This window comes from Gossypium hirsutum, chromosome A09 (genome assembly GCF_007990345.1).
Source record: "Gossypium hirsutum isolate 1008001.06 chromosome A09, Gossypium_hirsutum_v2.1, whole genome shotgun sequence".
In the NCBI taxonomy this organism is placed as follows: Eukaryota; Viridiplantae; Streptophyta; class Magnoliopsida; order Malvales; family Malvaceae; genus Gossypium; species Gossypium hirsutum.
In genome coordinates, this window is record NC_053432.1 from 4,170,280 (window position 1) to 4,185,521 (window position 15,242).

The following is a 15,242-nucleotide window of genomic DNA, read 5'->3' on the forward strand; positions in this document are numbered from 1 at the left end:
CTATTGACCTTACCAACGCTTGCAAAAGAGGAAAAAAAAAAAGAAGACAAGCGGCAAAAAAATAGCATAGAAACAGTAGCAGAAATGGAAGCAAAGAGTAGCAAAATAGTGAAATAAACATTGTAATATTGGCTATAAAAGCCATTACCCGATTGTATTTTTCGGAGAAAAAAAACACTCTAGAATAATCAAAAAAAATAGAAATCAAAACTTCGAAGGTGACTTCTTTTTTTAATCTATTATTTATTTTTATTTTTTTAAGAAAAAGAAGAAATATACAGAGAAAATCAAATACAAAAATATATAGTAGCCGCATAAAGATTCAAAAAAAAAAAGGTGATTATTTTATGGTTTTAATCTTTTAAATCTGTTATTTCTTTTATATATCTATAAAAATAAAATAAAATAAAACTTACTTGGGACGCTTCATCTTCGTCCGTCATCGGAGATTCTCTCCGGCGCCGAAAGCCTAGAACCCTTTAGAGTTCGGTTTGGGGTCCGTTAAAACGGACGGTGCGACGGTTATAAGAGAATTGAAGGTTTTTTTGTGTTTGTTGTGTTGTTTTTTAGACTTTTTTTAGAAGAGGAGGCTTTTCCATCGAAAGGGGGTCAAAATGGGCTTTTGGACTTTTTAACCACCGTCGACGACAGCGCCGTCACCAATGACCAGTGGCCGCCACAGTGGCCCGACGACAGGAGCTCAGAGGGGTGAGAGAGCAAAGAGAGAGCTCTCAATTTTTATTTTTTTTAAGAACTAGCGCAGAATGAATTTTTTTAAAAAAATAGCTTTTATAGGCTCTATAAAACAACGTCGTTTAAGGGCTAATTCCAACCCAAAACGGCGTCATTTTCGCTTTTGTCCCACGTCTGATCCAATCCACCTAGAAAATCCGCGTGTTTTTAACTAATGTTTTATTTTCGCGATGGGTCCTTCCACTTTTTTGAAGATTCACATATTAGTCTTTTTTCTTTTAATTTTACCACGAAATTTTAATTTTATTTCATTTTAGTCCTCTGAGAAACGATGCGCATAGGAAAGTTGGGATATTCTCTCATTCGGTCCCTATCTCATTTTTGCGCACTACAATGTAGTCCTTTATTTTGTTTTATTTGGATTTGTCCTTAAAATTTTGCTTAAACTTCAATTTAAGCATATCATGATTCATTATTATCATTATATTTTTATACTTTATTAAGCATATCATGTCATTATTACTACTAATTTATATCGCATTGTTATTATTCGCTAAGCATGATTTTTTCTTACTTTCATTGCTCTAAGTGTCATTTTCTTGAAATTATCCATCCATCAAAACAATCTGTGTTGTCAAATCTTTAGCACAATAACAATGGAGAGACAATGAGAGAAGGGGAAACAGTTACTTGTCACTATCATTAACCGAAGGAGATCAATCAATTTACTGGGGAAACAATACATATCAAGATGTTCATACATAATATATATATAGTTTAAGTTTGCTACGGAAAAAAACAAAATGATAAGGTAAAGAAATCTAACTTGAATGATCATGCAGCTTTCTCGCACACCACGAAGCTGTTGGGATTGATTGTAATGCTTTTTGTACAATTATCAGTTTTGTAGATTCCAACAAGTCGATCAGCCAACTCAAACATGTTATTCCTCAAGCTGGCATTTGGCATAGCATTGGGAATGAGTATATTGAGATTCGAATTTAATAAGCAACTTGAGGAAATAAATGTACCTTATGATTATAAACTGTGCATCCTTTGTCCGATCTTTAACGTAATGTCCAACAATGGAAACATTCTTGAAATCTGGAGTATATACCATAAAGAATACTTAAAAATGAACTTAAGAGAAAAAAAAGAAAAGGGAAATACTTTATAATCTTGTCAAAAATGTACCTAGGGCTGCATCAATTTCGTCCATTACGTAAAGTGGGGTTGGTTTGTAATGATGAAGAGCAAAAACCAGAGCTAACGAGCTGAGTGTCTGGAATCAGTCATGAAAGAAAAGTAAGAAAAAACGAAGCATTGGCATAGCATGGAGAGTCAAGATTGAGATGCAAACCTTTTCACCACCCGATAAGTTTGCAATGTTCTTCCAGCTTTTCTTAGGAGGTCGAACACTGAAAACAACACCTTCCGAGAATGGATCCAAAGAGTCCACTAGTTCAAGTTCTGCATCTCCCCCGAGGGTGATCATCTGTTTGGTTCAGTTGGTAAGAAGGCAATAACAAATGAGGAGGGAATGAATTGTACTAATAATGGCCTTAGTTTTCGCATGGTGTGAAGGACAAACCTGATACATCTCCTTTAACTTCAAAGATATTGCATTGAATCCTGCCATGAACTCATCCAACCTGAATATCATAATTATAAAAGATTCAGTTGAATGAGATTTGATGGTGAAAGGGTAACTTAGAATTCACCAGAGAGGATACCCGTACCTTTTCTTTCTCAACTCATCATATTGCTTCTTTATATCATCACGTTGTTGGGTAACTGTGTTAAGATCCTCAACTCGTTCATTGTACACTGATACCTTATTTCGATATCTATAATATCAAGTACTTTAGTGGACATTCATAGAGGAAAATGGTTCACACTTTGGAAACATTTAAGATTAACAAAAAAAAAAGATAACGCATACTCTGATATTGAATCAAGGTTGGGATTCATCTCTTTCAGCTGTGTCTCCAGTAAAGTCACCATTTCAAGGGCCCTCTTTAGGTCACAGGCCTCAGTCAAGGTCTCATCAGCCAAAGTTGCTTGAAGCTTTTCTGTGTCTACAAGATCTTTCTGTATCCTGCAACCAACAAGACAAAATGTAATTTACAACTTAAAACCGACAACTTTTAAAACCATAAGAACACATACTGTTCCATATGCTTTTGTAGACTGATTTCCAAGTCATTTAGCTTTTTCTTGTATCCCTTCCCCTTCATTTCTAGTTCCTTATACATCTTTTTCATGTCGTGCAACTTAAAGTCAGCATCCACCTGAGAAATACAAATTGATATGGTTAAAAACAACAAGCATGAGTAGCACTGAGCGAAAGTCAGATGAAAGTGACAACTTATTTAATCAATGTCATTCATTTATGTGTGTTTGGTTTTGGTTTCACTTAGAGTTGTCAGTTTTAATAGGTTAAGTCGGTCAGTTGCCAGTCAACCAACCGATTGCTCAACCCTAAGGATAAGCCTAACCAATAAAAAAGAAGCATTAGATGGCATAATACCTCTGATGCACGCAACTGATCAACATTCTTTTTCACTTTTTCGTACTCCAATTTTGACTTCTCCAGCACTTCTCCATGTTCATCGATTACCTGTTAAAAGGAGAAACAAGTCATCCATTTGTACAAGGTCACGGTGTTTACATCTTTATCATAAGGAATAAGAAATGGTAGAGGAAGAAACTTAAAAACCTTCTGCATTTTCTTATAATTATCTTGAACTATAAAGGCCTTCTGCTCTATTTCTTTAAACATGCCATGCATCTTATCCTTCCCCTCAATGATTCGTTCTTTCTCCTTCTTTGATTCCTCAATCCCCTTTGTTAATTTCTTCACCATTTTCTCACCAGTCTCTATTTGAACCTTGTGACGGTTGATCTCTGTGCTGTTCTTGTCAATATCCTAAAAGATTTGAAGCATGAATTATCATTTAACAAAGTATATTCCAGAAAAGGATTTGTGAATTCTGAGTCATGCAGAACTTACAGATTGTATCTTTTCAACTTTGGACTTCTGTGTTTTCAACTTTTCACCACCAGCATTTTCTATTTTATTCTGCAGATCTGAAGCCTAAAAGCAGAGGAAAAGCTTCAGTAAATAATGTGGCATCAATTGATAGAGCACTTTACATCCTAAATTTTTGTAATTATTGCAAAAATGTAGAGATCGATCCATGATAGATCAAAACAAAACCACAAAGGATACAGAAGGATGCTTGCACTTTGGCATCCCAATTGACCTCAAAGTTTCTAGTTTCAAATATATTAGCCAACGTTCACCCACCTTTTCCTTCAACTTTTTAGACCCTTGGATGAGTCTATCAATCTCTTTTTCTTCTGTAGAAATTATCTTCTTAAGTTCCTCCAGTCTATCAATTTCATCCTTCTTTGGCCGTGATGCAGCCTCCAAGGAATCAAGTTGCTTTTCAAGATATTTATATTCCGAATTCAAGCTGTCAACCTGTTTTTGAACAAGAAGAAATATTGCATGAAGCTCCAATTAACAAATGATAAGCTTTGGAAAATTGACTGCGGAGAATACCTCTTTTTGGCTTTTAGCTATCTCCATCTCCAACTCTGCAACTACCTTCTCTGAGGCTTGGTAACGCCTTGCTGCGTCAGCAATGCTTTGCCTAATGTTATTTAATGAATCAACCATATTAGCAAGCTCCTTCTCAGCAGCAACAACAGTTTCTCTAGACACACTGGCAGCTCGAATAGATGTCCCCATCTTACCACCACGTGGCTTGCTTCCCCCTCCGCTCATGGTACCAGATTTTTCAAATAGAGCACCATCAAGTGTTACCACACGTCGAAATTCTTTGTTTCCACCATATGCTATACGTGTTGCCTGAACTCAAAAGAGAATGCTTCAGTTCCTACTAATGTAGAAATGGAATTTGACTGAAATAGTACGTAGAGTTTCCTTATATAACAACCACATTTCTGTTGCCATTATCTAAAATCTCATATGCCCCTCTAAATTCTCATCTAAACTCTGAAATTTTTGCAGATATTTGACTGTTATCATGTAACACATGAAATAAATTATTTGGTAGTCTGCTTAATAATGGAGAAATGGGTATCCACCTGATCAAGATCCTTTGCTACAATGGTGTTACCCAAGGCAGCATAGAAAGCAAGTTTTATTCTTTCATCCTGAACTTTAATCAAGTCATAGAGACGTGGAACTCCCTCAGGGGTTCTTACTTTCTCCTTTGACCTCTCTAGAAGGTCAAGCTGTTTCTCCTGCATTAGTCAAGATAAATGAAAGTCAAGATCAAATTAAGAGCCAATAACTTAAACACGACAAATCCCAGTTATGCAAGTTCAAGGTGATCACATTATGGCAACTGCACAGCTATTATCCACTGTATAACACATGAAATACTACAAAATTTTACGGCATGAAGTAGGTAAACCCCCATCCAATGCATCTATTGTCAGATTTCTTGCCAAAGTTATTAAACTATAGAAAATACGCTCAATTGGCATGTATAGACTATACAAAATTTTAGCCTGCATTTAGATTCTAAGATCACTATCAAAAATCAGACAGGGCAGAAAGCTATGTTCACTTAGGAAAGAACATATTAAGTACATTCTCTCAGAGGACAGCTCATACCAGAATCATGAACGTTGCAATACCAAGTTGCTCCCTACGGAGTAGTTCAACACATGCTTGTGCTGCAGCAGTGGTTTCCACCACAATATAATCAAGTCCAGGACATGCAGTTGAGATGGCAACATCATACTTTGCTGCAAGACAACCAATAACTTTTAAATATCATAGGAAAATATGAGATGATGAGTAATGATATTAATGTATTAAACACCATAGCACACAACTAAATGACTAGAAAAGAAGGGTCTGCAACAAAAAAAAAATTTATAGTTCTATGGATTCAAATCAAAATAAAATATACAAGGAGCAATAAGAAGGAAAGAATGAAGGGAGAGCAGGAGGGAAGTGGAGAGATAGAAACAGAATGGAATAACACTACATGTGCATGCAAATCCAGACATTTTAACAAATAAAGACGCAAAGAGTTCCAGCAGACAGCAACTATTGATCCCTGAATCCGGGAAAGATGGCAAGAGCTAATAGAAGATAATTTGACAGAATGGAGAAGCTCACCATCAATAGCACCTAAATCACCCATCCTGCCATATATTCCCTCAATTTGTTTGGATTCTTTAGCCTGCAAAATCGCTTTTAGAACTGATCCCTGGCTCTTCTCAGAATCAAGCACTGACTTCAGTTCTGCAAACTTCTCTCTTGCCGCTTGTTCAAGAGGAATCAATGCTTCTTGTTCTTTGATGCATGTCTGCAAAACATAGGTTGTTCACGACATATACCATCATGGAAAAAGAATTTGGAGAAGAAAATTAGCCTAAAAGAAAGCCCTAAATCAACCAAATTATCTTGGAATTGGGAACCTGTTCCAATTTGCGTGCTTCCAATGCTCCAAGCTTGTTCTTTTCCAGATCAGTTTGCTTATCTTTAATGGCAGCAGTTATAGTTTCAGTTTTTCCCGATATGTTGTCCATCTCTTTTTGAGCATCCTTAAAAGCTGTATTAGCAGCTTCATGCTGAAAGAATCAACATTCAAGTTAAGCCATCTTTTGTATCTTTCTCCAACAAAGTCACACTAAACTCCCTAAGAATAATAATGCAGGAAAAAATGCAAAATTAGAATGCAAAGTCATGAGCAACCAAGGTGTCTCAAACTATCCTCCACGGTTGGCATCTGCATCTTTGCAACAAATGAGATAACACAGCAGTCTTTAGCAGTCGGGTAGAATCAAAGAAACTTTGAATAAAAGAATTTCATTATAACTGCTTATGAATATTCATTTTACTTCTACTGGTAATACAGTTCGATTGCATTAACTACAGGAAAAGGACTCTAACTTGCTGCTTTGGGTTTCAAATGATGCATGCTTGGCCTCTCTAATAAAAACCTCCAGAAACAGCTATTTAATGATGCAAAGTTATTAAACTTAATTTTATGGAGGAAAAACACTTTCATGGTATAAAAGAAGTACAATACATTTTACTTCCATTCCAATAACTAAGAGAAGAAAGAAAGAAAAAATCGCACTACTTAAGATTGAGGGAGAAGGATAACTAGAATCTCAGAAGTTTATCAAGCTAGTTAGCAAGTGAATAGCAATATATAGCCACACCTTTTGAGTTAGAAGGTTACGTTCAGTGTGAGCAACTTCAAGCTTTCCCTTATGCACAATCAACTCCTCTTCCCAAGGTTCTAATTCAGCACGAACCTTTGAAAGCTCAGAGCGATATTTCTCAGTTTCAACTGTTCATTATAAAAAATAACAGTTAACCAGACTGCAAATGACCATGAGCACAAAAGAACACAGCAAAACATTATGTCTTATATCTAAATAAGATTACGTCATTTTTAAGAAGGCAGGAATGTCGACTTTATTCCCACAGCCTAATAAAATTTCTAAATAAGAGTCCAAGGAGATTATGTTACCTTTAGAATTCTCTTTCATTTCTTCTAGGAGTTTCTCCTCATCCAGCAAAAGCTTTTGGAGCTTCGGAATGTTCTCCTCAAGTTTTGGGATAAGATTTTTTGAGTTCTCACACTCCTTTGACACATCCTCAATTTTTGAAGAATCCTGGAATATGAAGACAAAATAAGTTGTACTCGTGAAGCCATCAACTTAATTTAAGTAAATCAGATCTTTCAAGTACCTTTTCAAGTTTATCCTCTAGTTTCTTTAGCTTCTGTTTCATATGCTTCAAATCTTCCCTGTATTTGACATCCTGCCTTTCAAACTCCTTGAATTCTTCCTTACAGGTTCTCAAATCATTATCAAGTTCCTAATTATTTACAAAAAGAAAAAAAACTATTCAGCTCATCATTTCAATAAGCCAATTCAGAAGGATAAAGCTAACGTGATAACCACATAAACTGCCTAACGCATTTGTACTCAAAACCATTATCTAACAAGGAACATAATACTCATCAAGTTAAAATATTTCCATAAGCATATCACTGTGAAGCATACACCAATCAAATGCGAACCTCTTTTCTTATCAGGTGCTTGTTGTGCACAGACTCAATCTCCTTCAACCTCTTACTGCTCTCCTGAATCTCTTCCCTGAATTAGGACATCGTAACTGTAAATCCTAATTACATATTGAAGCATAAATATGAATACTGAATGCATATCTTAAACAGAACAACCTTTTATTCTTCAAATTTTCTTCTAAGTTGGAAACGTTTTCCCGTAATTCTACCATTTTCAAATTGGTATCTTCATGGGCCAATTTTGCAGCTTTCTCTTGCCATTTCAAGAGAGAAAGCTCTTTCAACATGTACGCTTCTGCCTCATTCTTAACATCCTATTGCACAGAAAATATAACAGTTCAAGTACATATATTATAGATGATACCAATTTAAAAAAAGGGGAAAATAGCATCATTAACAAACCTCCAAGCTATCTCTTTCTTTCTCTGCTAATTTAACCATTTGCACAACACCTGATCGTTTTTCATTGAGACTTTCTAACCTGGAAGCAAAAAGGAAAACAACATGAAATAGTGTTAAGACATATACAAGTCTAGAAGACAGTAACTAGTAATCTATTCACTATGGTGGACTGTCTTGATAGCTACTAGCAAACAAGGTGATAAAAAACAAGTTAAAAGGTCTCGAGTACTAGTGTCAAAAATAGCAAAACATTCTGTGTACACAGGAAAAATACTCACTCCTTAGATGATTCGTCAATCTTTTCAACATATTTGTTTGTTCCTATTATGTCCTCCAAATATTCAAGGAAACCTTCATCATGAGGCCCTTGTGCTTTTGGCTTCATGAGCGAAATTTGCTCAACCTCACCCTGATAATAACTATTAAAACATGAATAAAAGTAGAACAAGAACTTGAAATTTCTAAATATTAAACCTTTTGAATATACTGAACCTGAAGAATAAGAAACCGATTGTTGTCAAGATCAACTCCTTTCCCTTTCAGTTTCTTTGTAACTTCTGTAAAGTTACTAGCACGGTTATTGATGTAATATTTGGATGAGTTATCCCGAAATGCAACCCGGGAAATAACAAATTCACTTCCTGGAACAGCTTCATATGTCCCGTCATCCTGCAGTCAGTAGAGAGTTAGTTCCAAAGTAGCACCACCTTAAGATTCTTAAATTCCATGATATTGGGACATAAAAAAGTGAAATTGAATGGTTTAAAACTCAAGGGTTTTGCAGATTAAGCGCATAGAAAAAAATTGCAGCATTTAGCTTCCCAAAACCTCTGTTTATAACCACTCGGTCACTAGGTGAAAAGCCTACACCCAAAATCAAGAAAAACAAAATGAAAAAGACTCACCAGATCAATAATCTCCTGAAAATGAACAGAAACACCAGCACTATCAAGATTTTGATGATTAGTTGAATTGTGAATAAGCTCAGAAACTTTATTAAGCCGCATCTGCACAATTAGATCAGCAAAATCAAGCACGAAAGGATATAGAAAAAGGGAAATCTTCAAAAAGTACTGCCAGGTATATGATTAGAAGTACCATTGTAGCTACATAGGAACAAAAAAGAAGATAAATACCCAAATAATAGAATTTTGCTAATAAAAACTACCTGCTTTGCTCTCTTCCCAAATACAAAAAGCATGGCATCTATCACATTGCTTTTACCACTTCCATTTGGCCCAACCACAGCAGAAAAGCTCTAAATTTCATCGAAACAAGAAAAGAAATCAGGGGGAACAGAGAGAAAGAGTTTAAACTTTATAGTTAGTGGAAGAAATATTAAATTCCTAAGATGAAAAGTAAAATTTGAGGACAAAATGATATCTTTTTAGCCTACTCAATAGTACAGTGAACAAACTTAAAGAAACTAAGACTTGAAATACGAAAGATAATTATTTGAAAAAGTCATAATTTGAGTTAAATTTTTGAACTTGTCATATAGACTAGCAACTTGCCACTCAATTTTCCACCTCTTTCTCGCAACCAAAAGAAGGGAACACTAACAACAGAAAAAATAAATTATCTCAAATTCAATTCGTGCAATTATCATATCATTTTACATTTTTTTTCTTGGCAACCAAGCAGGAGTTAGACTACTAACAAACAAACTAAAAGCTTACTTTCTACATCTAACTATTAAAAAAAAAAGGTAATCGAAAATATAAATTTTTGAAATGTTCATCAATCTGCAATTTTCTTTCTCGATTTCCAGTGCTTTCTCAGTAACCAAAAGGAAACCGTTAAAATTACAACAAAAAGGAGAAAAAAAAAAAAGCTATTCGAGTTGAAGTCATGTAATTTTTAATCTCCTTCTCAGTTCTTCATTTTCTCAAAAGAAAAAAAAACGAAATAATGAACTAATAACGAAAGGAAAAGCTAATCCAAGTTGAGTCCGTGGAATTATTACATAAATTTTGCAATTTTCCTTCTCAATTTCCAAACTTTCCTAGAAACCAAAAAAAAAACCATCAAAATTAAACGATAAAAGAAAATATAACCTTGTGAAAGGGCCCGACGCGCTGTTCACCGGCATAAGACTTGAAGTTCCTCATCACCATCTCGTTAATTACTAACCTCGGTCCTCGAGATCCCACTTGGGCCTGCTCTGGTTCGCGAGTCGCGAACTCATCCTTCGTTTCCACCCCCATACGGAAATGAGCGGCTGCTGAGTCAACTCGCTGCTGTTGAATCGGTTTGAGACTTCGAGACGATTTGATGGAATAAACAAGTAAAAGGAAGATGAAAAAGTTTAATAAGTATTTGAGCGAAATTTCAAAAGGGATATTTTAGCGGGAATTTGAAATGAAAAAAACATAAATGGGCCTTCGTTCGGCCCTTTTGACCATTAATAAGCTTCTGAAACTTGCACATTGCAAAAATAAAACACACATCGTTTATGTTTTTTTAAGGCATAATGACAATTTTAGTTCTTACTGTTTACTCATTTTCTCACTTTAGTCCTAATTCTTTTTATGGATCGCTTTGGTTCTCAACCTTCAAATTTTAGTCAAATTACTTCTTGTTGAATAGAAAAGCTCACTGAAAATTAAGATTTTAATAGCCCTAGCATGGTAACGCGGGTGGCAATCCACGTGTACTTCATTGTTGATGTGGTTTATTTTAAAAAATGAACCTTTTATAATTTGTTGAATTTTTAAAAAATATTTTTTTATGAAGTATACATGGACTATCATGTGAGTCGTCATATAGTGCCATTAAAATTGGTGACTAAAATAACAAAATAAGTAAACATTAAGAACTAAATTAGTGAACAAAGTCCAACACTAGTCGAAGTATCATGGCTAGTTTTCTTAGCCAATTGGATTCCCAAACAATATATTGGCAAAAAAAAAGGTAAATACTTTTGGTCATGTATGTCATCAATTTGTTAAGTTATAATCATTGGCCCATTAAATAGCATTAGCGATATAACGGTAAATTGAAGTATTACATTAATATCATCATTTTCATATGAAAATTTCAAGTTACATTATACAACTAATCCCTATACTTTTTTTTAACAATTTAATTCTTTTTCTTTTAACTTTGTCTTTTGTTTTCTTTTCCTCTTTCTTTATCCTCTTTTCTCCTTTTTTTTTCTTTTCTTTTCATGAAAGTTTGCATGATAAAACAATATTATGATTGAGATAGAAATCACATTCATTTGAAATGAGGTCATATGGTATTCATCTATGACTTAGTTATATATTAAGAAGGCATAATTATTTATTTGGCTCTTTAATTTTATAAAAAAAATTAATTTAGTCTTTTATTTAATTTTTCGTCTCTTTTAACCCTTAAATCTATGTTATTTGTCAAATCACTCTAAAATAGATAGAAAAATTAATATTTGTCAATTTTTTTTGACGTGGTATACACGTAGATTGCCATGTAGATGCCTTGTTAGTAATAAATTAAATTTTTAAATTTTAAGAAATTCAAAAAAATTATTAAAATTATTTTTAAAAGTATAAAAATTATAAAAAAAATTTAAAAATTAATTAATTGCCAAAATGCCATAAACATGATATACATGGGCTGTCATGTGGATTCGTCATCAGTTAACAAAAATTAACTTTTTCATCTATTTTGAGATGATTTAGCAAATAATACAAATTCAAAGTTTAAAATTGATACATGAAATAAGTTATTATGCCTGCAAGAATTGTTAACATTATGTTTTTTTTTTCAACCCAACAAAAGGTGCTTATATTATTATGAAAGAAGCACCAAGCAAGTACCCTCAAAATGCTAGCATGTCACAATTACCAAAAAAAAAGGGGTAAAGTGCATGCTTTTAAAGAAAAATGACAACAATTTGTACTTTTTTTTTTTTAATAAAATCTGGGACTTTGTATTAAAAATGGGCCCCGGCATGAAATTCATTACAATAGCAAAAGAAGAAAAAATAACTTAAAACCTACAAACAGGACTTGTTATTCCTACTAAAACATATACCTAAACCTAGCCCAAACCCAAATTTTCCTAAGCCCACCAGGCCCTATTTTGATACCCCGTATGCCAAGCATCGTTATCTGAGATAGCCTCCATCGCTTTCAAAATCTTAATTACTTTTTATCATTTTTCAGGCTCTCCTTTTGATTACCAGCACTGTCTCTATAAGCTTTCTGCCAGACTTTTAATATGCCCTGTTCCCCCATTTCTCCTGTTTCCGCTCTTATCTGCGAAAATTTCCTTCAAATGCTTCTTGGTGCTTCATTTTCTCAACTGTTCCCCATGTCCGTCAGTTCTCTCGTCTCCTTCCGACACTGTCAAACTCCTCACATCTTCCTCCAGTGCTAACATGGCCTACCTCGGTAGTCGATGTCCCAGGTTAGTATTCCTACTCTCAACCGCTCCTCTTACAAGTTCATTAGCAACCCCATTACCAAATCTAGATATTTTTTGAAAGCGGCACTCTTCAAATCCTTTGCTTAATATTTGTATATCCTGTATGTACGAACGTAGTACTGATCGATCCTCTTTTAATGCCTTCACTCGTCGAATAACACTGAGTGCATCTCCTTCGATGACTACCCGTCGGAGTCCCATTTCTAACCCCGCCTGAACTGGCTGTAGACAGGCTATTGCCTCTGCCGCGAAAGGTATAAGTAGTCTCTCATTAAATATCATTTTGGCACCCAAGTTTTCTCCTTTTGAGTTCCTATAGATTATACATGTTCCTGACTGCTTCCTTTGTTTGTTGTAAGTCCCATCAAAGTTTATTTTGGTTATTTGTAGTTAGTAGAAGTAATTATATAAAATTAATGTTGGTTTATAATCTAAAAAAGTTGGTACAACACATTCCCAGCATAGCAACTACTCATTAAATTCAACCAAAATATAATCTATATTACTATATAAGGCATTGAAACTTTCCTTCTTTTGACCCTTATCTAAGTTTTTTTTTTCTTTTCATTATAAATATAAAATGATTAAAATTTAATTTTGGTCTTTTTTATTTAGATTACTTAAAATATTTAAATTTCAATTTTGATCCCTATATTCCATTGGAATTTAAAATTTAATCTTCATACTTTATTTTTTACATAATTTCAATATTATTTATATAAAAAGTAGGTCTTAAACAATTCTATCACCACATGTGTCCTGATAAGTGTCAAAAGTAATATATTTTAACCTCATCCTTAGTGCATTTTTGAGTAATTATGTGGTATTAATTGTGAATTATATACTCATAATTTTTTATATTCATGTTTTGATGTTTAATAGGGTACTTGAGAGTAATATGAGTGAAAAGCAGTGGAAATTAGAACATTGGAGCATTCCAAAAGCTGTCCACATGCAGCAGATTTTCATATAGGCAATCCACATGGCCGTGAATCCACATGACTGTGTGTTCGGGGTGCGTCGATCTTGAGAACTGTGTGCACTAACAACTAAAAGTTACAATTTTTAAGGTTTTTAGCGTTTTAAGAGGATGTAAATAGGGAAATAAAAGGAAATAAAGGCAGCCACCAAGGGAAAGCAAGAAAATTACCTTGAGAACACCATTGAAGCCAATCTTCAAGCAATTTTCCACAAAGATTTAAGAGTCCAAGTTGATTTTCAAGAGAGTTATCATGGATTTCTTTTATTCTAGTGGTTATATAGTATTATTGGTTTACTCTTGCTATTATTAATTAATTCTCTTAATACCAAGAGAGATGAACCCCGAGATAGATTCTATTGTTTGATTTCTATTTTTATGCAATAAAATCTTAGTTTCTTTGTTTTCAACTATGGATGTTTTATTATTCTTGGGTTAACAATTCTAGAATGTTAATTCATGTTTGATGGACATAAGTCTGAGGTTGAATAGACTCTTTTTGTGATTAAATCTTACATAATTGAATGGAGTTACGTGTAATTCTAGAAATAGGACGACATAAATCTACCAAATTAGAGCCAAATTTAATAGGGGGTCCATAGAGCAACTTAATGCAACAGTAGGGGTTTTAATTAGAAATAAACTTCAATTAATCAACCTAGAGTTAGTTTCTCTTACGTTCAAAAGAGATATTAGCATAAATTAAAGATTTCTACGGTTAAAAAATCTAAGAAAAAAATATATACACATACTAGGGTTTATTCTAAAAAGAAAGAAAATCAAATCAAATTAAATTAAATCCTTATAAATTTGCTATGTAATATCTTATAAATTTACTATTGTTGAGTATTTTGCTATGTGTCCTCATGATGGGGGGAATAGGGTTGTAACACCTCGAATTTTGGGATTAGAATTTTTGAGTTTTGTGGGTAGGGTCAGTGAGTAGGTTACGCTATTGTGTTTAGTTGCGCATTTAATTGTTAGAATGGGCCTGCTGGTCTGGTTGTTGGGAGTGTGTATGTGTACCTTTAGGTCGCGGGTTCGAGTCCTTAGAAATGTTTTGAGGGACCATTTTTGTTTTGTTTTAAGGATTTAGATAATTATTTCCTTATTTAGTGCCACTATTTTATTTTTATTTTTTTCTTCATGTTTATTTTTATTTTATTTTTGGTTTTTCTTTCTTCTACACATTCTCCATTGTTCTTTTTCCTCTTTGTTTTTTTTTCTTTTTTGCTTCCTTACGTCTTTTGAAAAGGAAGAAAAGAGAACAGTTTTGTTTTTGGTTTTGAAAAGCTTCAGGTTCGTATCGCGGTCGTCAACGTGTGTCGATTGGTTTCCAACATCTTGATTGCGAATCAGGTGTGTGTTTTGAAACTTTGTTCTCCTATTCTTGATTCATTAATTCAATTTTGTGGTAATTGATAATTTCGAGTATGTGTTTTGAACTATGTAATTTAGTACTAAATTGTTATGGAATTCGACAATTTGTTTTCATGCTTCGGTAATTGAGAAATTTACCATTTCAATTATCTGTAATTTAGTGTGTTGTGGTTGGGTTCAAAGATACTATAATTAAGGGTCGTTTTGGAGACTGGGAAACGAGACTTTCAGTCAATTTTGGATTGGTTTCGTAACCACGCGGGTGGCCACATGGGCATGTGCCTGTT

At 34.0% G+C, this 15,242-nt stretch overlaps 1 protein-coding gene and 1 long non-coding RNA gene across 2 annotated transcripts; one reads left to right on the forward strand and one right to left on the reverse strand.

The window, feature by feature from the left end:
- Nucleotides 1-1,366: 1,366 nt before the first annotated feature.
- On the reverse strand, nucleotides 1,367-10,476 carry LOC107888594 (structural maintenance of chromosomes protein 4). The gene is made up of 28 exons (XM_016812759.2): nucleotides 10,244-10,476; nucleotides 9,355-9,444; nucleotides 9,092-9,193; nucleotides 8,679-8,855; nucleotides 8,465-8,595; nucleotides 8,187-8,265; nucleotides 7,941-8,098; nucleotides 7,779-7,854; nucleotides 7,445-7,573; nucleotides 7,224-7,368; nucleotides 6,910-7,040; nucleotides 6,160-6,312; nucleotides 5,858-6,047; nucleotides 5,345-5,478; nucleotides 4,810-4,968; nucleotides 4,262-4,570; nucleotides 4,004-4,180; nucleotides 3,707-3,790; nucleotides 3,413-3,622; nucleotides 3,224-3,313; nucleotides 2,863-2,984; nucleotides 2,636-2,791; nucleotides 2,433-2,540; nucleotides 2,285-2,345; nucleotides 2,054-2,188; nucleotides 1,888-1,975; nucleotides 1,725-1,797; nucleotides 1,367-1,648 (listed from the first exon to the last, which is right to left on the reverse strand). The coding sequence occupies exons 1-28, from the start codon at nucleotides 10,391-10,393 to the stop codon at nucleotides 1,528-1,530; spliced, it is 3,738 nt and encodes a 1,245-aa protein (XP_016668248.1). The 5' UTR covers nucleotides 10,394-10,476; the 3' UTR covers nucleotides 1,367-1,527.
- A 1,619-nt stretch (nucleotides 10,477-12,095) lies between these two features.
- Nucleotides 12,096-13,985, forward strand: LOC107888595 (uncharacterized). The gene is made up of 2 exons (XR_001681413.2): nucleotides 12,096-12,850; nucleotides 13,479-13,985. It is a non-coding gene; the product is annotated as an uncharacterized lncRNA (long non-coding RNA).
- Nucleotides 13,986-15,242: the final 1,257 nt, after the last annotated feature.

Coding starts and splice junctions, on each gene's coding strand:
- LOC107888594 (XM_016812759.2), bottom strand. CDS start 10,393: ATGGGGGTGGAAACGAAGGATGAGTTCGCGACTCGCGAACCAGAGCAG. Junction 9,194..9,354: donor TTGGGAAGAGAGCAAAGCAG/GTAGTTTTTATT, acceptor CTAATTGTGCAG/ATGCGGCTTAATAAAGTTTC. Junction 2,346..2,432: donor GATGAGTTGAGAAAGAAAAG/GTACGGGTATCC, acceptor TATGATATTCAG/GTTGGATGAGTTCATGGCAG.